A 24,450-nucleotide genomic window follows, 5' to 3' on the forward strand; every position below is an offset into this window, starting at 1 on the left:
AATATATAAGATCATTTTCACTAATGACATTTAAATAGCATTTCTCAATTTAATGATTAATGTCACATATACTCTATTAGTTATCATCACAAGCCTGCTAGGTACATAGGACAGGTACTAAGTTAGAAAACAGACACAGAGATACAGTGATTTATCCAAGTTTACAACACTAGTCAGCTGCAAAACTAACACATGAACCTGGGATTGCCAACCCAACTCTTCTCAATTACACCATAATGAGTCCACTGTCAAAAACAAAGGATGACACCAAGTAGGCAGTATTAAAGTTATGAGAAAAATACAAATAATAATTGTGAAATTTAAAAAGGGAGTAGACTCTTCTAGAAGAATTTCAGTTAATAAATGAGGAAAAGAATGACAGCATTTGGGCGGCAGGATGGCTCAGTTGGTTAGAGCGTGACCTCTCAACAACAAGGTTGCTGGTTCAATTCCCCATGGGATGGCGGGCTGAGCCCCCTGCAACTAAAGACTGAAAATGGCGACTGGACTTGGAGCTGAGTTGTGCCCTCCACAACTAGATTGAAGGACAATGACTTGGAGCTGATGGGCCCTGGAAAAACACACTGGTCCCCAATATTCCCCAATTTAAAAAATTTTTTTAAATTTAAAAAAAATGATGCTGCAATTACTGGATTATTGGGTAACCGGATATTCAGAGGCTCTTGAAGTATCATCCCACAGATTATTTTTTAATTAAAAAAGGGGGAAATCACCTTTAGAATTAAAAAAATCTGACAAGTATGAACTTAATATCATCAAAGTGGGACAAATTGCTATTATATATCTTCTGAGGTGATACAACGACTGCACACCTTACCAATGTAGTATTCTTGTCAAAACATTTAACCCAAATCTAATCACGAAGAACCAATCAGAAAATTCAGATAATGGAATATTCTATAAAATAACTGGCCTAGATTCTTCAAAGATATTGATGCCGTGACAAACTAAAGAGCATTGATAATGAAATGCAATGCATGATCCACAAAATAAAAGTAAAAAACAGCCAGAAAGGACGTTTTGAGACAACTAGAGACATTCAACTATAGACTAGATCAAGATGATATCACATCAATGTTAAAATTCTCAGAGGGGATAATGATAGTGGGATGATGTAGAATGCCCTTATTCTCAGAAGATACATGCTGAAGTATTTAGGGGTGACATGTCCTGATGTTTGCAACTTACTTTCAAAAAATTCATGTAAAAAGCAAGAAAAAAAGCGTGCATATATTGTATGTGTGTTGAGAGACGCAACTAAAGTAATCATGGCAAGTGTTCTTGGTAACTGTAAGTGATGGTAATACTTGGTAACGGTAAGTGACGGGTGTAATGGGTGTTCGTTCACTGTACTATCCTTTCACCTTTTCTTAAGTTTGACATTTTTCAAAATAAAAGGTTGAAGAATAAAAAGAAATGTGAGTTAAATTTCCCAACACTATAACATTTAGGGAATCCTTTCAATGCTAGTTTTCTGGCCCATTCTTTATTGAGAATTATTTCTAATACAAATTTATGCCAAAAGAAGATATTTGCAAAAAAGATCAAAATAGGGTTCAAGTGTTTTTTTACTACTTTATGCCAACATCCCATATATGTCATGAATGCTCAAAACACTGCACTTTTTACTTGTTAGTAGATATTATCTAATTCTAAAACAGAAATATGAATCTATAAGATAACCAAAAGATATCAAAACTACTTACAAATCACTTAAACCTCAATGTGTGCCCTTTATTTAAGCACCTCTTCGAATTTTGTTAAATTTAATTTTCACTGAAATAAATTCAAGTCATTTCAAAAACACTTCAGTATTTGAAAATCCCATTTTAAGCTCTTGAACTAGATATTTCTATTTGTTCTAAGCTAAAAAGAGTAGAAACTAATCCCAAAAGCAATCTTACCTTAATAGGCATTCCAGTACAGTGTAAACCAAAGGGAAACAGACAAATTTTTCCTTTCAATCTCTGATACCCTACTGCAAACTACAGAAAGAAAATTAAGTTTAAATTACAAATTTAAATGCTATGCAAACAGAAATTGCTTACTTTTGACAAAAAAAACATCAGTATGCCTCTTCACATCCTCCTTTAAAACACCAGCTAGGTTTTACAGTCATTGCAAAATTCTAATCTGCTATCCTTTTTTAGTTGTCTTTTCACCAACCTAGGAATTACTTATGAACATACATACCTAGATCCCTGCATGTATAAACACATAGCAAATGAAAAATATAAAAATTAAATTACTTAAATATAAAAATTAAGCTTAAAATTATAATTTTAGGAATTCCAAGTTCCTTTAACAGGAACTAAATTAGATACCATTTTTTTTCTTCAAAATAGTATTTATTAAAGACCCTCTATCCCATCATATTAAATATAAAGGAAGCTTTACCTCACATTTGGATAAAGAATACGTGTGTCCCAAATGAAGGCGCCCATTCATATACGGATATGGGAAAGTTACAAAGTATTTGCCTTTGCTGCAAAATAATCATGTGAAAAAGAAAGTACAGAAAAGAAAAAGTTAAATTCCTTTTACAGTGAGGAGGTAGGCTGAAGAGAACGCTTTCTATAAATAACTGGTTTAACTTTAGTTATTTAAAAGATATTTAAAAAATTTATAAATCCAGAAATTAAAAGCTTTCTAAAATTGAAACTTACTTTTGAAAGAGTAAGACATTTATAGGTGGTTATTAAAAAATAAATTCACTTGTTCAACGTAAGCTAAAATATTTAAATTAGCTTTAAATATAACATTTAAAGCTAATATACTAGAAACTAAATTTTTAAAACTCTTAGGGAGCTGAATAAATTTAATGTTTTATTGATTAAATGAGATATGTTTTCACTAGATATATATATATAAAGCAATTCAAAGTTCCTCAGGTAAAATAAAACATCCTCAGTATTACACAATATGTTGTACATTCATTTAAAAAGCCCTTTAAAGCGGTTTATGTTATATTCTTCTTTTAATCAAGTGTGTCTAACCGACACACATAAGTTAAGACACAGAATAAAATGAACACCTGTAAACCCACGGAAGCTACTACCTGTGTGATCCTCCCCACTCTCCCACGGGAGATAACCATTATCTTGAAATTTACTTTTGTCATTCCAAGTTTTGAACAAGTGACGCCTATGTCACTTAAACAACATATTTAGTTTTCCTCACTTGTGAGCTGTATAAAAAATGGTGTTATTTCACAGACTTCTGCAATTGCTTTTTTCCACCCAATATTTCTAAGTTTCTTCAGCACTGCTGCATGTAGCTGTACTTCATTTTCTTTCACTGAACAAAGAAGATTTTTCAGTTCACTTTGGATTACTTTAAATTACCTTAAAGTGGACCAAAATTCTAGAACCACATAGAAGCTTCAAATTATAAAGTATAACACCAGAGACTTTATATTACAGCAAACTCTTTTTTTCTCTAAAAAGAAAAACGTCCAAGTGTAGGTTAGTAGCAAGGAGGATAGACTTTGGAATCTGAAAGTCTTGGACAGAATTCCAGGCCTGTTGTTTCCTAACTATGCAACCCTGAGTTGCTTACTAGGCCTCTCTGTGTCTCAGTATCATCATCTATAAATAGGGATAAAAATATTGCTAACTTCAAAGGGTTATTAAGAAGATTAAATGAGAATATGCAGTAGAAAATGGCATGTCTCCTACTGCTTTGGCATACTGAACAGTAAGTTCAGTGTTAGCTACTGTTATTGTTATCCATGTATTTTCTCAATTCTAAAAAGCACAGTTTTCTACATTGCAACACATCTGAAACTGAGATGCATATTATAATTGATGCATATATTTTTCGTGGTACTGTTTTGAAGCACTTATTTTGTTTTTGTTTTTCCCCAATATCATATCACTGTCTAGGGTTTGTCTTTTAATCGATGATTCTTAACATCGAGGCAATATAATATTTATGAAATGAGATCTTCAAATACAGAAACCTTCAAAATGTATATTTTGTATCCGTGAATTATCACTACAATATGAATCTCTCTAATAGAAGGATTTCTTTTTATCAGTCAGCAAAGATAAAACTTCAAAACATCCTCTTTTGCCTGAATATGAAAAATACTAGTTTTTAAAAAAATCTTTATGTAGAAAAAATCCTTTAAGAATGCCATAAGAAATAAGATTCTAATTGTAAATGCAGAAAGTGGAAGTCACCTCCCTCAGCCCATTTCAGACATTCTAAACACTCTGCCTTCTTTTCCACAACGCAGTTTCTGTATTTTCTGTACAATGCAGCTTCTGCAGTTTCTGTAAAAGCGAAACCGTTTTAGAAACACAATGTATACGAGAACTTCACAAACTATTACCCACCTAGTCTGCTTCTCTAAATCAGATGCATTGACCTCAAACACTTTCTCAGTATCCCATTTCTGTTGGATTTCTCTCTCAATCTTCTTCAAAAAGTCCACTTTGGCTGTTCCTTTTCTTTCCTATTAGACACAAAAGAGTTGCTTAAAAAAAGGAAAAAAAACTGGGTTCACACAGAAGTGAGCAGTTTACTGATCAATTTTTTCCATGGTTATCTTGAAATTTAAATGACCAAGATTAAACATCAGGGTTATCACTACCTGTACACTTCAAACCTCAAAGAGATGGTTAAAGAATTAAATATACTATGTTTCCCCAAAAATAAAACCTAGCCGGACAATCAGCTCTAATGCATCTTTTGGAGCAAAAATTAATGCAAGACCCAGTATTATATTGGACCCGATCTTTTTTTAAAAAAATTAGTTTATTGGGGTAACAATTGTTAGTAAAGTTACATAGATTTCGGGTGTGCAATTCTGTATTACATCATCTATAAATCACATTGTGTGTTCACTACCCAGAGTCAGTTCTCCTTCCATCACCATATATTTGATCCCCTTTACCCTCAGCTATCACCACCCGCCCCCTTACCCTCTGATAACCACTAAACTATTGTCTGTGTCTATGAGTTTTTGTTTCTCATTTGCTTGTCTTGTTCTTTTGTTGTTTTTGGTTTATACACCACATATCAGTGAAATCATATGGTTCTCTGCTTTTTCAGTCTGACTTATTTCGCTTAGCATTATAATCTCAAGATCCATCCATGTTGTCACAAATGGTCCTATTTCATCTTTTCTTACCCCCAAATAGTATTCCATTGTGCATGTATACCACAACTTCTTTATCCACTCATCTATCAAAGGACATTTTGGTTGTTTCCATGTCTTGGCCACAAAAAATAAAGCTGCAATGAACATTGGAGCACACGTGTCTTCATGGATAAATGTTTTCAGGTTTTTTGAGTAGATACCCAGGAGAGGAATTGCTGAGTCATATGGCAATTCTATTCGTAATTTTTTGAGGAACCTCCACACTGCCTCCACCAACAGTGTATGAGGGTTCCTTTTGTTCCACAGCCTCTCCAACACTTGTTACTATTTGTCTTGTTGATGATAGCCATTCTAACTGGGGTGAGGTGATAGCTCATTGTGGTTTTTGTTTGCATTTCTCTGATGATTAGTGATGTTGAGCATTTTTTCATGTCTATTTGCCATTTGTATGTCCTCTTTGGAGACATATCTCTTCAAATCCTCTGCCCATTTTTCAATTGGGTTATTTTTTGTTGTTGAGTTGCATGAGTTACTTGCATATTTTGGATATTAACCCCTTAACAGAGGCACTGTTTGCAAAAATCTTCTTCCATTCAGTTGGTGGCCTCTTTATTTTGTCAATAGTTTCTTTGGCTGTGTAAAAGCTTTTAAGTATGATATAGTCCCATTCATTTATTTTAGCTTTTAGTTCCCTTGCCTTTGGAGTCAAATTCATATAATGCTCTTTGAATCCAAGGTCCATAAGTTTAGTACCTATGTTTTCTTCTATACAGTTTATTGTTTCAGGTCTTATGCTTATGTCTTTGGTCCATTTTGAATTAATTTTGGTACATGGTGACAGACAGCAGTTCAGTTTCATTCTTTTGCACATGGCTATCCAATTCTGCCAGCACCATTTATTGAAGAGGCTGTCTTTTCTCCATTGTATGTTTTTTGCTTCTTTGTCAAAAATTATCTGTACATATTTATGTGGTTTTATTTCTGGGTTCTCAATTCTATTCCATTGGTCTATGTGTCTGTTTTTCTGCCAATACCATGCTGTTTTGATTATTGTTACCCTGTAGTACAAGCTAAAGTCAGGGAGTGTGAAACCTCCAGCACTGTTCTTTTTTCTTAAGATTGCTTTGGCTATTCGGGATCTTTTGTGGTTCCAAACAAATCTGATGGTTTTCTGTTCCATTTCTTTTAAAAATGCCATTGGAATTTTGATGGAGATCGCATTAAATCTGTATATTGCTTTGGGTAATACAGCGTTTTTAACTATGTTGATTCTTCCAATCCATAAGCACCAAATGTCTTTCCATTTCTTTGTATCTTCTTCAATTTCTTTTAAAAGTGTCTTATAGTTTTCAGCATATAGGTCTTTCACATCCTTGGTTAAGTTTATTCCTAGGTATTTTACTCTTTTTGCTGCAACTGCAAAAGGAATTGTTTTCTTTTATTTCTTTTTCTGAGATTTTTCTGAGATTTCTTTTTCTGAGATTGTTAGTATATAGGAATGCAATGGACTTTTGTACGCTGATTTTGTAGCCAGCAACATTACTGTATTCATTGACTGTTTCTAATAGCTTTTTGGTGGAGTCTTTAGGGTTTTCCATGTTTAGCATCATGTCATCTGCAAAGAGTGACAATTTAACTTCTTCATTCCCAATTTGGATGCCTTTTCTTTCTCTTGCCTGATGGCTCTGGCGAGGACTTCCAAAACTATGTTGAAAAGCAGAGGTGATAGGGGACAGCCCTGTTGTGTTCCTGAACGTAGAGAAAAGTGCTTCAGTTTTTCACCGTTAATTATGAGATTAGCTGAGGGCTTGTCATATACGGCCTTTATTGTGTTACAGCATTTTGCTTCTATACCTATTTTATTAAGTGTTTTAATCATAAATAGATGTTGTATCTTGTCAAACACTTTTTCTGCATCAATTGATATAATCATACGATTTTTGTCCTTTATTTTGATTATGTGATGTATCACATTGACAGATTTGCGTATGTTGAACCATTCTTATGCCCCTGGGATAAACTCCACTTGGTCGTATGAATAATCTTTTTAATGTATTGCTGCATTCGATTTGCTAGAATTTTGTTTAGGATTTTTGCATCTGTATTCATCAGAGATATTGGTCTGTAGTTTTTTTATGTGTCTGTTTTCCTTACCAGGTTTTGATATCAGGGTAATGTTGGCCTCATAAAATGAGTTAGGGAGTACTGTCTCTTCTTCAATTTTTTGGAAGAGTTTGAGCAGGACTGGTATTAGATCCTCTTTGAAGGTTTTAGACCCAATCTTATAGTAAAATAAGACCGGGTCTTACATTAATTTTTGGTCCAAAAGACACATTAGAGCTGATTGTCCCACTAGGTCTTATTTCCGGGAAACAAGATATAAAAAGCTTTGTAATATTTTTTACATTAGATACTACAATGTAACAATGTGGTCAAATGTTCCTATTTAGTTAAAAATCCATCAGTACTTAGTAAAGAATAAGGTAGAGCAGGGTCTGCTTGTCAAGCTACCATAAGGGGGACATTCAGCGGTAGAGTCTGCGTGCTTTTTTTTTTTCAAGGATGCTATAAAGAACAGCTCCAAAATGGTTAACAGACTACTAATATGAAATTAAAATGAAACAGAATGGCAAGCATGTCTCCAGTATATTGGATCTACCTGGCAACATTCTTATCATCCCTCAAGCCACCGTTGGATGAAAGCCAAAAACATGCATAATCACTCTAACTGGAAAAAGAAGGGTTAGAGCCTCATTCTCAGTGTGTGACTCTGTGGAAAAGAATGAGATGCTAATAGCAAGTGTGCTGAAAGTGGAGTGGAACACAGCACTTCGGGAAAACAAGTGAAGCAGGATACCAATGGACCATGCACGAGTCTAATTGTTTTGAAAACTTAAGTATTAGTTTCTAGAATTTTATTTTCTGGTATAAAACTCTCTGAACCAAAATTAGATTTCCTCCCCTTCTTACCTGCTAACATTTCCAGAGTCTGCAGCATTTTCAAATGAGAAAATACCTCGCTTCTACTCTTATTTGTATAACCTACCAGACAGGTGACTGGGCCAAATCACTTAACCACTGGATCTCAATCTCCTTTAATTGTGCCTTTCTCTGCCCCTTCTACTCAATACTTTTTTTAAAAAAATGCTTTCTATTCACATCACAGATACACGGAATTCTTAGCAATTTTTTTTTAAATGGTTACACAAATTTGTAGTATTATACAAACCGGAATTCTGTGCAATAAAAAAAAAAAAAACTTAAACACTATTTCTCCATTAACTATCTCTTAAGGGTATCTTGTGTACTACGTAATAATAAAAATAGTATTAAAATTGGATAAGATTCAGTACAAATCTACCATAAATTTGTCAACTCTGTTTTACTATTTTCAATTTTTAATATTTTAAATCAAAGAATAGTTTACTATTCTACTTTATTTTTTTAACCAAGTATAAGAAAAGACAAGCAACAGAAAGTTCTATGAAATGTCAGGTTACAAAGAGGAGATAAAATGATGGATTAAAAGAACTTTGTCATAAAGGCAAAAAGGATATGAGAAAAAACTCAATCATTTGAAAAGTCATGGCTATAACAAGTGTCCCTAGGAACCAAAGGACACTGGGGAAAAACATTTTTTTTCATTTCTAGAAATCCTGACCAGATCATAATTGCTGCCAGTAGAAATCACAGCAAAACACAAATCTGATGAAGGCGATCCCCCTTCAGAGGTTCTCTACTGCTCTCAGGATAAAGTCCACACTCTTCAATCTGGAATTCAAGGCCCTTCTCATCTCACGTCGCCAGGCCCCTCCCTCCATGCCAAGGTCCCTCTCTCACCACTGAGCCTGTGTTCAGACTGTTCTCTCTGCCCACACACCCCACCAATCTCTTTAACGGGCTAGTTCATCCTTCAGGTCTCAGCGAATCACCTGCCTTGATTCCTCAAGAGTTCACGAGACGCCACTCTTCCTCTGTTCCTGACAGTATTTCCCCTATGAAAGCCCTCATCACGTAGTGATGGCACTATCTGTCCATCTTCCCCACAGGACTGTGTGTTCCTGGTGGGGACTCTGCCTTGCTTCTCATTATATCCTCAAACATCTATCTTACAGCAGGCTCTCCTTAAATACTTGGTGAATAGTTACAGATTTTAAAAGAGAAGCGATTAACACAATGCCTGCTTTTGCACACTGTGCCTTAAAAAGAATAACATGGACTAGGAACTGGGTTGCATATTTCAATCAAGGAGCTAAGCAATTTGGCCTCTTTCCCAAGAATTTCCATAAAACTAAGTGTGCTTGCATAAGGCATTTCCTTTTCCAAGAAAGAATAAGGCCCTGCATCTGTTCACTCCTTTGCATTCCTGCTACCAACCACCTTCACTTATACCCTCAGCTCCTTTGCCCCTTCTGACTGTGAAACCCTCTTCTTAACAAGTAACCTGCCTCCAGTCTCTCTGTTCCAATATATGCTGACCCCTGACGTCAATTCTAATAGGCAAGGACTACCTACCACTTAAAAATGAGCTATGGAAGAGAAGGCAGATTGCCAATGCAATATCTGTTCCTTCCCTTTCTTGCCCAGCAACAAAAGCCCAGTCTTACTTATGGTGGTGTAGTGTAGCAGACGTGGTTATGTTTCCAGATGAATTCACAGTTAGATTGGAGCTATGTGACTGGGTTCTGGCAAAGAAGTCTTGGGCAGAAGAAAGTAAGTCACTTCCACCTGGCCCTCAAAACAACCTGTACAACGAACTCCTAATAGCCAACTTTACCTGCAGGTAGAGTAGGCACAGTGCCCAGGGCACACATACTTTTAGGGGCTCACAAAAATATTTTATTTTAAAATCAGATGCAAAAAAAGAGACACTAAGGTTGAAGAAAAAAATCAATTAATATATATTAATGTATTTGTCTTCATACCAACATGGTAGGAAAATATAATTTAAAAAAAATTTTTTTACAGAGGAAGGGGCCCAAGAAGGCAAAAGTATCTAGAGTTTCATGACACCTAGGTGTACCTCCCACCCTAGGGTCATGGGACATAGGAAATCCCATTGTGTTATCATCACCTCAGCACCAAGTACAATGCCACAGACACAGAAGGTACATGACAAATATTTTTTGCTTAAAAATGACCTTGTCACCCACTTTAAAGAACATGAAAGCAATCGTCGTCACAAATTACTTAGAACAATGTATTTCTTTTCACTGTACTGAACAGAAAAGCTCTTGAGGTTTTTGTTTCTCAGAAAAAACTTGTTCTTCAAAACCTCAAAGGTTGATTGTAATGTAATCGGATATTGGCCCCGGCACCAACTTGTTGTATAACCTTGAACAAGTCCCTTGACCCGATCCTCAATTTCTTCATTGGTTGTTCAACTAGACAATTGGTTATTTAAACTAGTGAGAGGTTATTTAACCAGATTAGAGTTCCTAAACATTGGTCCTATTGACATTTTGGGCCAAATTCTTTGTTTTCAAGGGCTGTCCTGTGCACTGTAGGATGTTTAGGGGCATCCCTGGCTTCTAGCTGCTAGATGCCAGTAGCACACCCCCCAACTGTGACAATCAAAGGAGTCTCCAGACCAAATGTGTTCTGGGGACGACCCCCAGTAAAGAACCACTGAACTTGATAATAAATGTTTTCGTATATTCATAGTATTCTGCAGTTCTTAAAACACTTATGAACATTAAGTTATTTGATCTTAATAACAATCCTAATAAGTGGGCAGATCAGCGAGTATTATTTCAAAGACATAAATCTAAAGCTCGGAGATCATTATGCCAGTAAATGGTCAAGCTGGACAAAAACCCTCATATTCTGACTCCTATTTTTGCTTTCCCTTGGTGCTTAGGCCATATCTTATTTCCACCGCTTACTAGCTGAAGAACCCTGGACAAGTTCCTAACCGCCTAAAGCCTCCATTTCTCTATCTATAAAACGAGGATAATAATTATACATACCTGGCATTATTATGAGGATTAAAAGATATAATACACATGAAGGACTCAGCCTAGTGTGGACCTATGGTAAATGCTCAATAATGTTAACCATTACCACAAAGAGACAACTAAACATCATGTGCTTTTTAGTAGGTGTGAAAAAGGCACTACAGTTATGTTTTAAGAAAACTTATCATTCTATTTAAAAAAAACCTTTACTAAAATATGGATGGTGAAATGATACAATGCCTGAAATTTGCTTTAAATCCTGAGGGGTGTAAAGGGAGGGTCCGGGTGAGGTATACATGAAACAAGATTGGCCATGAGCTTCAATTATTGAAGTTGAGTGATAGGCACACTGAAGTACACAATAGTGTTATCTCTACTCTGTTCACTATTTTTAAATTTTCCAAATGAAAAACTTAAAACATACATTTTTTTAAGCTGGCAACTATCATTATTATATCACATCTTTTATATCACCTAAAACATTGATATATAACTCAAAGGGATTAAAACTATGATATGAAGAAAAGTATATTGTTTGCTCTTTACAAATTCTAAGATAAAAACTAATGTTCTATCCACACTATCCCATGTTTATTGTCTTACACACTTTAATATTGGTAAGGTTTCCTTCGGAAAAGGAAAACTTTCCCAGTGGGAGGGTGTTTGTAAAAGAAATTCCCCAATTAGTTTACAACCGGAAATAGTATAATGATTAAGAGAATGGGCTTCAGAATGGGACCAAATGAACTCAAATTCTCCACCTCTACCTCTTAGTAGATCTGATGCCTTATTTTCCCCATCAATAAAATGGGGATAAAAATAGCATCCACTTTTAATGGTTGTTCTGATGAAAAATTATGTAAAACACTGATGCCTGGCACAGAATAAGCAATCAATACATTTTAGCTATTATTATTATTGTTACTTGTTTTTTCTTAAAGGGATCTCTTATTGGATTCTTCCAATAAAATTAACTAACATCATGACAGTGTAAAAGATTAATATTTTCAGAAGCCAAGAAGTGAATAAAGTGAAACAAAAATATCTATCAAAATATTGCCAATTTCCTTATAGATGCATATAACTTAAAAGGACGGGGAAAAAATGTATTAAAGTCTTCTAAATTGAAAAGCCCTTCAACACCGACTAAAAAAAGGACCTGCAAATTCCACACCAGCTATAGATACCACAAAAGTGGGATGGGGTTGGTGGAGAGGCAGTTAGCAGTTTGGAACAAAGGAAAAAGCACCGGACCAAGAATGAGAAGGCCTGGGTTTTCCTGGAAGGCAGTACAGCAGAGTGACTGAGAAGGATTCAGTCTATTCTAATCCACTTCCACGAGGTATTAGCTATCGGAACTTGGGCCTAAGCATAGGTTTCTTAATTTGTAAACCGCAAATAATAAGTGTCTACCTCAAATAGGTTAGTGTGAGAATTCAACGAGCTAATGCAAATAAAACACTAAACACAAAGCATAACATCAGAAATGTTAGTAATTGACATTATTGGTCTTAACTCTGCTAGAATTCCAACTCCAATAATTCTCCAACCCCATTGAGACCTATTGATCCTGACCCCTTTTCACGAATCCTTAGGCCCTTCCCACCCCATGTCTTTACTTCTATCCCTTATGTCCATCTGCATAATCACTCCTTTGCCCTTGTCTGCATCATTCTTGCTTGGGAGTCTCCAACTCTCCTTTCCATCTGCTCTGCTCCTTCACCCCAGCGGCTGAAAGTGGCAGAAGATAAACACTTAACCATGCTGACTAGTCTGAATGTAAATTCATGATCACTAACATCAAGTGATGCCCAGCAATACTACTATTTTCTGAAATCCAGTTAGTTACTCCTTCTTCTAGACCAGTGTTCCTCAAATTTCAATATGTATACTGTCCAATACAATAGCCATTAGCCACATGTGACTATTTAATTTTAAAATTACATTGAAATTCACTCCTTCAATTGCTCTAGCCTCAAATGATCAATAGCCACGTGTGGCTAGTGGTTACCAAATTAGACAGAAAGTTCTACTGACAGCAATGGCCTAGACAATTGTCTCTCATTCCTTCTCCTCCCTCTTCAAACCTCCAACACTTCCTTTCCCATCATTATTTTTAACTGATAATCTTCGTTCCTAATGCAGTGAGAAAACAGAAGTGAACAGAATATTTCCACAGCCTCCCTCATCCCATCTACCTACCTACATGCATTTGTACCCATATATTCTGCCTTCTTTCCTGTTCCTATAGGTGAGTCTGGTCCTATTTAACCTATCACAGACGCACTTACCTCATCCCACGTATTCTATTCAGGAACATCACCCCAGCAATCATCTCTCTTGTGCATCAATTTCCCCTCTCTACAGGATAATTCCCATGAGCATACAAGCAGTGTATAATTTCTCGTCTTTAACAAAAAAAACTTCTCTATTGACCTTCATCTATTATCCCATTCCTCTGCTTTCCTTTATAGAATTCCTCAAGAGTTGTCCATACTCATTATCTCCAGTCCTTCTCTTCCACTCTTTCTTGAACCTACTCTTTAATCAGCAACCTACAAGGCCTTATATGACCAACCACAACCACCACCACCACCACCACCACCGTCACCACCACCACCACCACCACCATCATCACCATCATCTCCCCCTCATCATCATCATCTCCACATGGATCACTGTCCTTTGGACATACAACCCTCCTTGCTTTTCACTCACACTGTTGCCTCTGCCCCCAAATCTTTTCCTCCATATATGTACTTGCATGTCTTGCTTCCTACTTTTTTGCCACATTGCCACCTTCTCAACAAAACCTTTCTTGATCAACTTTTTAAAATTGCAACCCTACCATCCAACACTCCCTCGTCCCCCTTCCTGCTCTATTTTTTTCTTTAGCACTTATCAGCACCCGACATGTTTTACTATATATTTTAGTATGTTGCCCACACACACGTAAATACCATGAATGCAGAGTTTGCTTGTTTTACCGGGATACGTTCAATTTTTTGTTGAAAGGAGGATTCAATGTTACATACTCTTCTCTCTACAAATCGGTTTTAGAAACTTCTGTTAAGTAACACACATGACATTAATCTGCAAAGTGAAAGACATCAGTTCCTGGCTCATCGGCTAGCAAAAAAAGACACATCCATCCTCAAAATAGCCACCCCTAAGCGTGGGGGGCCAAGGCCTCCCCGTTCTTTAGAAAATTACTTTTCCTTTCAGGGCAACGGGTACCACATGGAGCCTCCAGACTCTGGTAAAAACACACAGACCAGTCCGTTCTAGGGTCCGGCCGAGCGGACTCTTCCCACCAAAACTTACCGCCATGGTGCCCCCAAGCCGACTGTGCAAACCCACAAGAATAACCTCGGCGATCTCCCCCCAAAGGAGTGGTTACAACTTTAGCCCTCCCTTTCAGGGTACCCAGGCGTCCCACGACACTAAAGCACACACTTCACGTCTGATGAGGCACTAGCAGGCTCACTACTACCGCCGGGTGCATCTCGTAGCCTGCCGGGAATTGTAGTTCCCACGCCACTAGAGCCAAAGTCCAGCAGACAACTATTGACTACAATTCCCAGAAAACAACGGGATACTGGAAGTAGAGCCTATAGGCCACTCAGAGGTGACACCGGTAGTGACGTCACTGGCACGTTGAACTACAAAGTCCATGATGCAGTTCAGGATTGCAAACTGCTGCCAGCGCTCTGATTGAGGCGCAGTACCCCGCCTTCTACGTTTTCACCCTGTGGAGCTGGTTGGGTGTCTGTCAGAATGCCAGAATACAAGGTTTATTAGTCTTAAGCGACTTAGGTGCTAATTATGGCTTGCCACACGGATGTTTATTACTGTCGGTGGCATGCAACAGCCCAGAATTTAGACATTTTATAACCAGTTGTTAACAATCTCCATTTTTAAAAGAGAGGCTGGTAACCTAACTGGTGCCAGTGCCAGCCTCAGACTATTTCAACTGTTCTATCGTTTAAGGCTGAGCTGTCTGATGCAGTTGTCACTAGCCACACGTGGCTATTTAAATTTAATAATTAAAATTGAATTAAATTTAAAATAAGTTCTTCAGTCACACTAGCGACTTTACAAGGGCTCTATAGTTTATGTGGTTAATAGTTACCATCTCATTGGACAGTGAAGAAATAGAATATTTGCATAATGGAAGAAAGATCTATTGAAAACTGCTGACACAAGGCTTTTACTTTCTGGTGGTCAGATTACTCTCACATTCGTTCATTTATTAATATTAATTCAGAAAACATTGATTAAGCATCTACAAAACACTTTGTGGGAGGGGGCACCCCAGAAGTGTGTCTTCCTAAAGGACTAAGGGGGTGGGGAGTTTTTTTAATGAGAATTTTTATAAAAATAAGTTTAAAATGTATAGATAGATAGATAGATAGATAGATAGATAGATAGATAGATAGATATTCCAATGAACTCAAAAAGAGACTGAAGGCTTTGGCTAGAAGTAAAGGATAAAAATTTATTGAAAGGTCTTAGGATTTGCAGACCAGAAACACAGCTGGGCAATACCCAGAATGGTCTGAAGAAGAAAAAGTACATTCTTGAGAAGAACACGTCCTGCATTCTTAGCCTCTGGATTGGTCCAAGATGGTAATCCTCTAGATGACCGGTGGTCTGGATAATGGATGTCAGGTGGTCTGGTTATGTGAACATTCTTTCCTTAGTTATTCAGGAGGTAATCAGAGGGCTATCTGGATGTCTTATGTATATCTAGGCATTGATACAGGACTGGAAAGTTCAAAAGTTTAAGTTCCAAGGCTAGTTAAAACAAGAATAGAATCATGTCTTCATGCCTCAGCCTGGTTGATTTCAGTATCTTAGCAGCTTGACTATAGTGACTTCGTTTATTTATATATATATATATATACCTACAGCTAGTTTTGAAATACAAATCTAATGATGTAATGATGGCCTAACACAATGCCTGGCACATGGTCTAGGCTCAATAAAAATTTGTCGGATGAGAGGGAAAGGAAGTTAAGAAGGAACCTTAGGCGGTAGAGAACCTACCAGTAGCACTCCTGTCTCTGCGCTCTTACACATACAAGTACTCTCCATCACTTTCCACACCCTCTTCCTTCAGCTACTGTCAGGAAACTCACGTCTGGGTTAAATGTCCCCTCCTCAATGTTCCCTGAAGCACCCCTTCCTGCCCTCCCTTGGGAAATTTATCTCACTGAATTTTAACTGCCTGTTTATTTATCATTAGACTGTAAGCTCCATGACAGCAGAGCCCACCTAGCACAGTGTCTGGCACATAGTAGATGCCTTACAAATATTTATTGAATGAATGAAAGAATCCTCATCCTCCACAGCTCTTACAACTAGGGTCATACTTTCCTTTTCCAATTCTGCCCTAACCAGTACTATTTGTCATCTTTGATTCATCAGCTTCCAATTCACACTGATAATTGAAATTATTCGTACAACAAATATTTATTGAGCACCTCCCAGGAACCTGAGACAGAGCCAGGATATTGTAGGAAACAAGACAGACATGGTCCCTGCTTTCATGGAGCTTACAATCTAAAGGGTATGAGACATTAAAGAAGAAAATAAACAAGTAATTAGGTGATTACAAATTATGAAAATTTTTGAAAACCTACCTCCATGACTCCAACTTCATCCTTTTTAATTTTCCTATTTAAGTGACTAATTTTTTTGTCACAAATGAATACTCATTTGGATTCTATTCATTCAAGAAAAATGATTTAGCTTCTATATACAAGGCACTATCCTAGATACTGGAGCATGACAGTTGAATAAGACAAGTGCAGTCACCTCCTTCATAGAACTAGTGGCAGAGGCAAACATTGTAGCTATGGGACTGATGGAAGGCCATGAAAGCATTTTAGGCGAGGAAAGAACTTGGTCCTATCTGTGTTTTATAAAGATCATTCTGAAGAGGGATTGGAACGGAGTAAAAGTGGAAGCTGGAGGCTATTGCAATTGTCCAGGTGAGAGGTAATGGTGGTTTAGACTATGGTGGTGGCAGGCAAGGTGAGCGAATTCAGGAGTTAGTTGGAAAATGAAATTTATTATAGTAATATGGCTTTTTAATTGGGGATTATCAATTCTTTGCTATGCCATGTGGAATACCCTCTCTAGAGAAATGAAATTAGAAAGGAAAGGCTGTAGAGTGGGTAAGAGCTCAGGCTCTGAATCAGACAGACCAAGTTCATCATTTACTAGCTAGGTGACCTCAGGAAATTCAGTTAACCACTTTGTAAAATAAGGCTAATAATAGTAAGTACCTCATAGGATAGCTATGAGGGTTAAAGAAATAATATGTACATAAACCATACACATAAATCCATATATATGGCATGTAGTAAGCATTGTAAAATGTCAGCTATTTTTACCTTATGAAAATTGGTCTATAAAGATTAGTCTGATTAAAACAGGAAAAGCATATCTGTGCGCCATCCTAGTCTCTCCCCTAGCCTAACTGAGCTAGTTACCACCCACCATGTAATTGTGTGATACACCTTCTCCAACTGTCAGATCACATCACCATCATTCTTCAAAACCCCACAGCAAAACTCACTTCCTCTTTGGTTTTTTTCCCAAACCCACCCCACCAGTCAGTCTACTCAGTTCACTTGAGTCAGCATTTCTAAATTTAGATCCATAAAGCTATAATTAGCTTTGGCTTGTCTCTGAGTACTTTTGTATTTGTTTTTTTATGCATATTTACCTAACTTCCCTACACTTAGATGACACAGTCTAGGAAGAATTTGTGGGCACTTCTTTTGATAATTCTGTTCCATACACATGTGAGACTCAATGAATATGGTTGTTACTTCCCTACCCTATTAGACACCTTTTGTTTTTAAATGTTTTTCTTTTTCCCTCCATTAATGTTCTACCTTTACTTTTGTGCTTCCTGAATAGTGAACAAATTTTTCTTAATGATACAAGGAATTAGTATAAAGAGAAGAAAGAAGAACCCTTCTAGAACTTATGGACTTAGCTGATCCTAAGGTTGCTCTGTGTGCAAACTCTGACAGTTAAGAGGCACCAGAGGAAGAGTGTGTACAGTGGTTGTGCTAAGAGGTTTTGGAGAAAGATGCCTGGGTTTGAATTAAGGCTCTGTCCCATGTTTATTCTCTGTTCCTTCAAACTTGGGACTCCGTGTCCTCACGTGTAAAATGTGGGTAATGATAATGCCTACCTCATAGGCTTGCTGTCAGTATAAAATGAGCTACACCCAGCCAGGTGATTAGCCCAGTGCCTGCTTCATGGTAAGTGCTCAAGAAATATTAAGCCAAAGAGAAAGGAAAAAAGAAAAGTGGAGAATACGGAAAGCCAGTTTGATCAGTGCTATGGTCTGAATGTTTCTGTTCCCCCAAAATTCGTATGTTGAAATTCTAATGCCGAATGCGATGGTATTAAGAGGCGGGGCCTTTGGGAGGTGCTAAGGTCAGGAGCTCTTATGAATGGGACTAGAGCCTTATAAAAGAGAACCCACCACTATCTTGTGAGAATACAAAGACAAGTGTGTGACTCAGAAGAGGACCCTCACCCGGCCATGCTGGCAAGCTGATCGCAGACTGCCAGCCTCCAGAATTGTGAGAAATAAATTAAATTTCTGTTGTTTATAAGCCTCCCAGTCTGTTATAGCATCCTGAACAGACTAAGACAGTCAATTAATTAATGGAAATTCTAAATCTGACTGACATGAGCTAGGAACAAGTAGCCATGCTAATTAGAGAGACTTTTATATGTAGACAAATGTAACCAAATTAGGGAAGTTGCACTTCTTGGGCACCAAACCCCTGTTGCCTGGATTTCTTCTAAAGCAGCCATATTAGTCATGCTCAGGAATTAGCAATCATTCACTCATGCCATGCCACTCCAGACTCAGGATCCACAAGCCTCAGTCGGCCACCTTGTCACCATTCCACAGAGCACTGCCAGCCCTGTCATGAGCTCACGTGGGAAATGAGAAGCTGAGTCATCAAAACACTGTTCGTCACCACCAGTATCATCACCACTGTGGAGCCGTCCAAAGGCTCCTTAGGAAATGAATAAAAGACGGAAGGGAGGAGAAAAACCAAACACGGAAAGACAGCCAATCACATATTGTTGAGATTCCAGTTTCGGTGACTATATGTTTTACATTTATTTTGTGCATTTATGATGTTTACGATTCCTGTTTTTACAGTATCAATGAAATTAGACTGGTTTAAATGATATCAATTGGGGCACAACCGTGGTCTTTTTTTTTTTCCTATGAATTGGTCAAGTTCCCAATATCTTCATAGCCAGAAGTCAGTCTCTTCCTGTAGTTGCTACTGCGTACGGTGTCTGAGTGTGTGGGCTCCAGTGTCAGATTGCCAAATGCCTCAGGTCATCCTTGAATCCTCTTTGTGCTTCACACTGACAATTAATCGATCAGTAAAACTCATTGACTCTACTTTCAAGATATAACCAGAATCCAACTTCTTCTTAACCATCTCTTTCAATGCTAGTCTAGTCCAAACCACCATCATCTCTTGCTTGGATTATTGCCTCCTAACTGGTTTCCCTACCTCCACTCTGTTGCCTCCAGTCTGATGCCTATAAGGCAGCCATAGTGATCCTGTTTAAAAAAATTAAAAACAAAATCAGATACTTTTATTCCTCTGCTTAAAACCTTCAGTGTCTTCCAGCCTTACTCAGAATAAAGATCCAAAGTCCTCACCGTGACCAACAATTTCCTCTGTGATCTGGCCTTGATCTACCTCTCCAACCTCTCCACCATCAGGTTCCTCCAGGCTCACTCTGCTCCAGTCCCATTGCTTCCCCCCTTTCCTCAAACATGCCAAGCTAGTTTGTGTCTCAGGGTCTTTTCACTTCCCTGGAAAGCTCTACTCCCAGATATCCAGTAACTAACACTTCCAATCTCCAGACCACTGCTCAGAGTCCTTTTAACTTCCCCATCACTCACTATCCCCTCCCTTTGTCTTATTGTTCTTTATAGAATGTATCCCACTTTACATACCATATGGTTGTTTATTGGTCATCATTCTCCTCCTACAAAAATAGATCTCCAAGAAAATGCCAACTTTTTTATCTTCACTGCCATTTCCCCAGGGAGTATAACAGTTCTTTGCCTCCGATGATAGGTTTTCAATCAATATTTCTTGAAAGAAAGAAAGGCTGAATGCAGACACTGAAAGAAGCTAATCCATGCAAAGCTGCTTGGCAGAGCCTATGAAACACAAGGAGTATGTATGAGTTCTTATTATTTGATGTATCCAAATCCCAAGGAGCTTATTCAATCTAAAGAAGAAAGGGCAGTTTTTTTCCTAATATCAGAGGGGTAACCAGAGGGACCTGGCGTCTGGTCAGTCAATCCACTACTGTTGCTGTTTCCTGCTGCAAATAAAAAATGTCACTACTGCAGTGGAGTTTTACGCATTTCTCCTGGGTGCTTTTCTAATCTTCGAGGATGTCAGATCTGGGCCCTCCCCCCCCACAGGTCCAGTCGGAACCCATGAACACCCAGCAAACGGGGCAAAGACTATTTCTGGTATGTGCACACTCATGGATGCCACTTTTAACTTTCCTCTCTGTTGACACTGCTCTCAATGGGTGAAACAACTTTTTTTTTAATTGACATACTTGGAGCCATATGCAGTTGTAAGAAATAATGCAGAGAGAACTCTTGCATTATTTCTTCACTCTTCCCAATTTCCCCAATGGTAACATTTGCAAAATTATAGTGTAATATCACAGTCAGAATGCTGATATTGATACAAATTTTCCTTGTATTCATTTGCGCATGTTTGTGTGTGTATGTATAAATTAAATGTTACACAATATCATCACCCCTGTAGCTCCCCTGTATCCACCACCACAGTTAAAACCCAGAACAGTTCCAACACCACAGGGATCCCTCATGTTGCCCATTAATAACCACACCCACTTTCCCTCCCCCGGGTTGCCATCCCCTTCCTCCTCTCCTAAAATTATGTCATTGTCAAAATATTATATAAATGGATATATATACATACAATATGTAACCTTTGGGGATTAGCTTTTTTTCCTCACAGAGCATAATTTATCCAAATTGTTGCATGTATCAACAGTTGCTTCCTTTTTATTGCTGAGTAGCATTCTTCGCTACATATGTATCACAGTTTGTTTAACCACTCACCTGTTTAAGGTCATCTGGACTGATGCCAGTTTTTGGCAATTATAAATAAATCTGCTACAAACATTGTGTACAGGTTTTTGTGTGTGAGCATAAGTTTCCATTTCTCTGGGATAAATGCCCGAGTGTAATTGTGCGGTCATATGGTAGTTGTATGTTTAGTTTTTAGAGAAAATACCAAAAACATGTTCTTTTTCATAGTGACTGTACCAATTTACATTATGCCAGCACAGTACATGATCCAGTTTCTTTGCATCTTTATTGGCATTCAGTATTGTCAGTTTTTTTTTTAATACTAGCCATTCTTATAGGATTGTAGTGTGAAGCAACTTAAAAAAAAAAAAAAAAAAAACAAAGAAAAAAACCTTATAATATAGTTCTCTTAGGAAAACAAATTTACATTTCCATAATAAAGAGAGACTAGTTTGAAGTTCTACCAAAACTTAGTTTAATTGCATGTTAGGGAAGCACATTGTGATTGTAAATTTCACAGAGAAAACTGGAAAATGACTCTCAACCTCTCTTAATGTACATATGGGACAGCTCTTAGCCACAGGGTGGAAAATAAGGACAACAAAACAAAACAATTTGTGGGCATGATCTACTCTGATCCTGGAATGCCTTATCTACCTCTGTCAACACTTGCGTGAAATTGCATCATTGACAGTTCTTTCTGGTTGAGGCCCAGTAATCCTCAAGCCAAGAAAGGGAACTTGGCTGGAATAAGGATGGTTTAGAGGTCTGTTCGTGTAGTCACTCTCTTTTCAATGCCCCATATTAATCTCTCTTTTCTTAGAGAAATTGACATCTCTCTCTCCTGTAAAGATAAAACTGAGAGAAAAGTCAATCTTTGTTAAGTATCCATTTTAACGTCCACCTTACTGAAAAAAGAACATTTATTTAAAATCAGTCTTACTCGCTAGTGCCTAATTGACGGTAATGGGCTCAGTACATATTTGTTGAATGAACCACAAAGTTCATATTTCAATGTTTGCTAATGAGATGGTTAAGTGAAGCTTATACATGTGGGCTTTGGAGTCAAACAAACATGGTCATGGCTGTGCCTTTCCGGAAATTCATTAGCTTCACAATCATTCTGGGATGCAATCTTCTTGTCTGTGAATATTGTTTACTACCCAGGCAAAACTACATTGAAATATTTAGCATATGGCCACTTAGAGTATGTACTCAACAACTTTGGCTATTATTATTGTCTCCAATGCCTGACTATTAGACCACCAGAATGTAAGATCCCAAAAGTCAGTGAATAGATAGAACTTTTCAAACTTTTGTCTTTGCCCCAGCCCAAAGCTCTTCTACAGATGCTATTTTTTCAATTTGGCCCATGGTAACCAGCTTCAATATAAGTAAAATCTGTTGAACTCATACATATATGTATGCACTGCAATTAGGGTAGCCTAATAACTGTATGGTTGAAATCAGTACCTCATTCATTCATGGACTGCGCATGAGTCAGTTCTGTGCATACAACGAATGCTACTGAATATCGTATGTGGAAAATTCTGGGTCATGGCTATTGACCAAATCTGAACCAGCTATTTAGCAAATGGAGTGAACCAGGCATGGGAGTGGAATTGACTACATTGTATCCCCTTTCCACTTGGGGTGGGGGAAGCAACTCTTCTACAGATGCTATTTTTTCAAGACACAGTTTAAGTTTCAATGTATCCAGAGCAGTAGTCCCAATATGTATATAATGTACTCAGTTTAGAAAAGTAATATAATAACAAAATTTGAAAAATAGAGGAAAGGAAAAAAAGATTATCCTGCGTGCCCAAACCCAAATATGACTACTTAATCATGTTAATTCTACTCCCTGTAACTTAAGGGGTTAAATGATGCCCCTTGGTCACTAGGAAGCCAGTGTCTCAGCACCCTCACCTCTGAAATAAGGCCTGCAAACTGTGTTCTGTAAATACATTTGAAAAGTACTTTGAAATTCTTGCAGAGTACTGATTTACAGTGATAAAGGCAATTCCTGTGACATTTCTATCCTGCTATCAAGTTCCTGCCTAGTGTTAGATCTGATCAAATCACTTTTACATTTCTCTTTTTAAAATTTCTGTCATTTGGGGGTAATACTTTATCTCCTTAGGGGGGAAAAGTGAAGGAAAATGTAGATAAGCATAAAGAAAGAGAAAGGGAGGAGGACAGAGGAAAGAGGCAACAGTTGGATGTGAGAAAACTCTGGGCTTATTGTTACATCTGATGCTACTCTGCTCCATCGACAGACACACGTGATTCTGGGTAAACCACTCAATCTCTGCTTTTTTCCTCATTTGCAAAGTTGAGGAGAGGTGTCAGTGAAGGAGGTTCATTAGGTGATTCCTAAGTGCATTTCACCTTTATTACTCTATGTAAGGGGTGCACAAACTGCAGCCAGCAATCCCTGTTGGAACCTGTTTCTGTACACCAAAGAGGTAGCAATGGCTTTTACACTTTTAAATGGTCGGAGAAAAAAAAAAAATCAAGGGAATAGTATGTTGTGACATGTGAAAATTATTTGAAATTTTCATCAAAGTTTTGTTGGAACACTGCCACAATCATTCATTTACATATTACCTATGGCCAGTTTCATGCCAAGAGGGCAGAGTTGAGTAGTTGCCAGAGACCTCAGGGACCACAAAACCAAAAATATTTACTATCTAAGCCCATTTACAGAAAAAGTTTGCCTACTCTGCTCGATGTGTATATAGTATATACCTGCTTATTTTGGGTTGACCCATCTCTTTTATGTGAGGTGTATGCTCACCAGGTAATTTTCAAAATGTTATTATTATAATGCATAATCCCATAAACTGTTCAGCTTCCTAAGAGGGATTGTTTTGCTCACAATTAGAATCCTAGTGCCTTACACAGTGTAGGCATATAGCAGGTGCTTAGTATTTGTTGTTGATTAAACATTTTAACACCAGTGCCAAGCTAGTAATTTCAAAATTCTAAAAGGAATCTCTCATCTAGTACAAACTAAGTTGCCTGTTTCGGTGATTTCGATTTTTTTTTTTAATTATTTTTTAAAACTTTTTTGCTGACAAAAAATCTCCCTGCAAAAAATCCCCACTGAATTTTAGATATGCAGTCAAAAGAGAATTTAAAAACTACTGAAATCGTTTTTCTGCCTAACTAAAGCTTATATGAAAAAATACTGGTAAAATTGAAATGGC

General features: G+C 37.4%; 1 protein-coding gene across 1 annotated transcript in view; it reads right to left on the reverse strand.

Moving 5' to 3' along the window:
- Positions 1-14,553, reverse strand: part of LARS1 (leucyl-tRNA synthetase 1) — a 52,417-nt gene extending 37,864 nt beyond the window's left edge. The window contains exons 1-4 of the mRNA XM_019739116.2: positions 14,410-14,553; positions 4,362-4,480; positions 2,419-2,506; positions 1,926-2,006 (exon numbers count right to left, since the gene is read on the reverse strand). Coding sequence (XP_019594675.2) covers positions 1,926-2,006; positions 2,419-2,506; positions 4,362-4,480; positions 14,410-14,415 — 294 coding nt within the window. The 5' untranslated portion in view covers positions 14,416-14,553. The remainder of the gene's footprint in view (positions 1-1,925; positions 2,007-2,418; positions 2,507-4,361; positions 4,481-14,409) is intronic.
- Between the last annotated feature and the right edge of the window lie 9,897 nt (positions 14,554-24,450).

Source organism: Rhinolophus sinicus, linkage group LG10, assembly GCF_036562045.2.
Source record: "Rhinolophus sinicus isolate RSC01 linkage group LG10, ASM3656204v1, whole genome shotgun sequence".
In the NCBI taxonomy this organism is placed as follows: domain Eukaryota; kingdom Metazoa; phylum Chordata; class Mammalia; order Chiroptera; family Rhinolophidae; genus Rhinolophus; species Rhinolophus sinicus.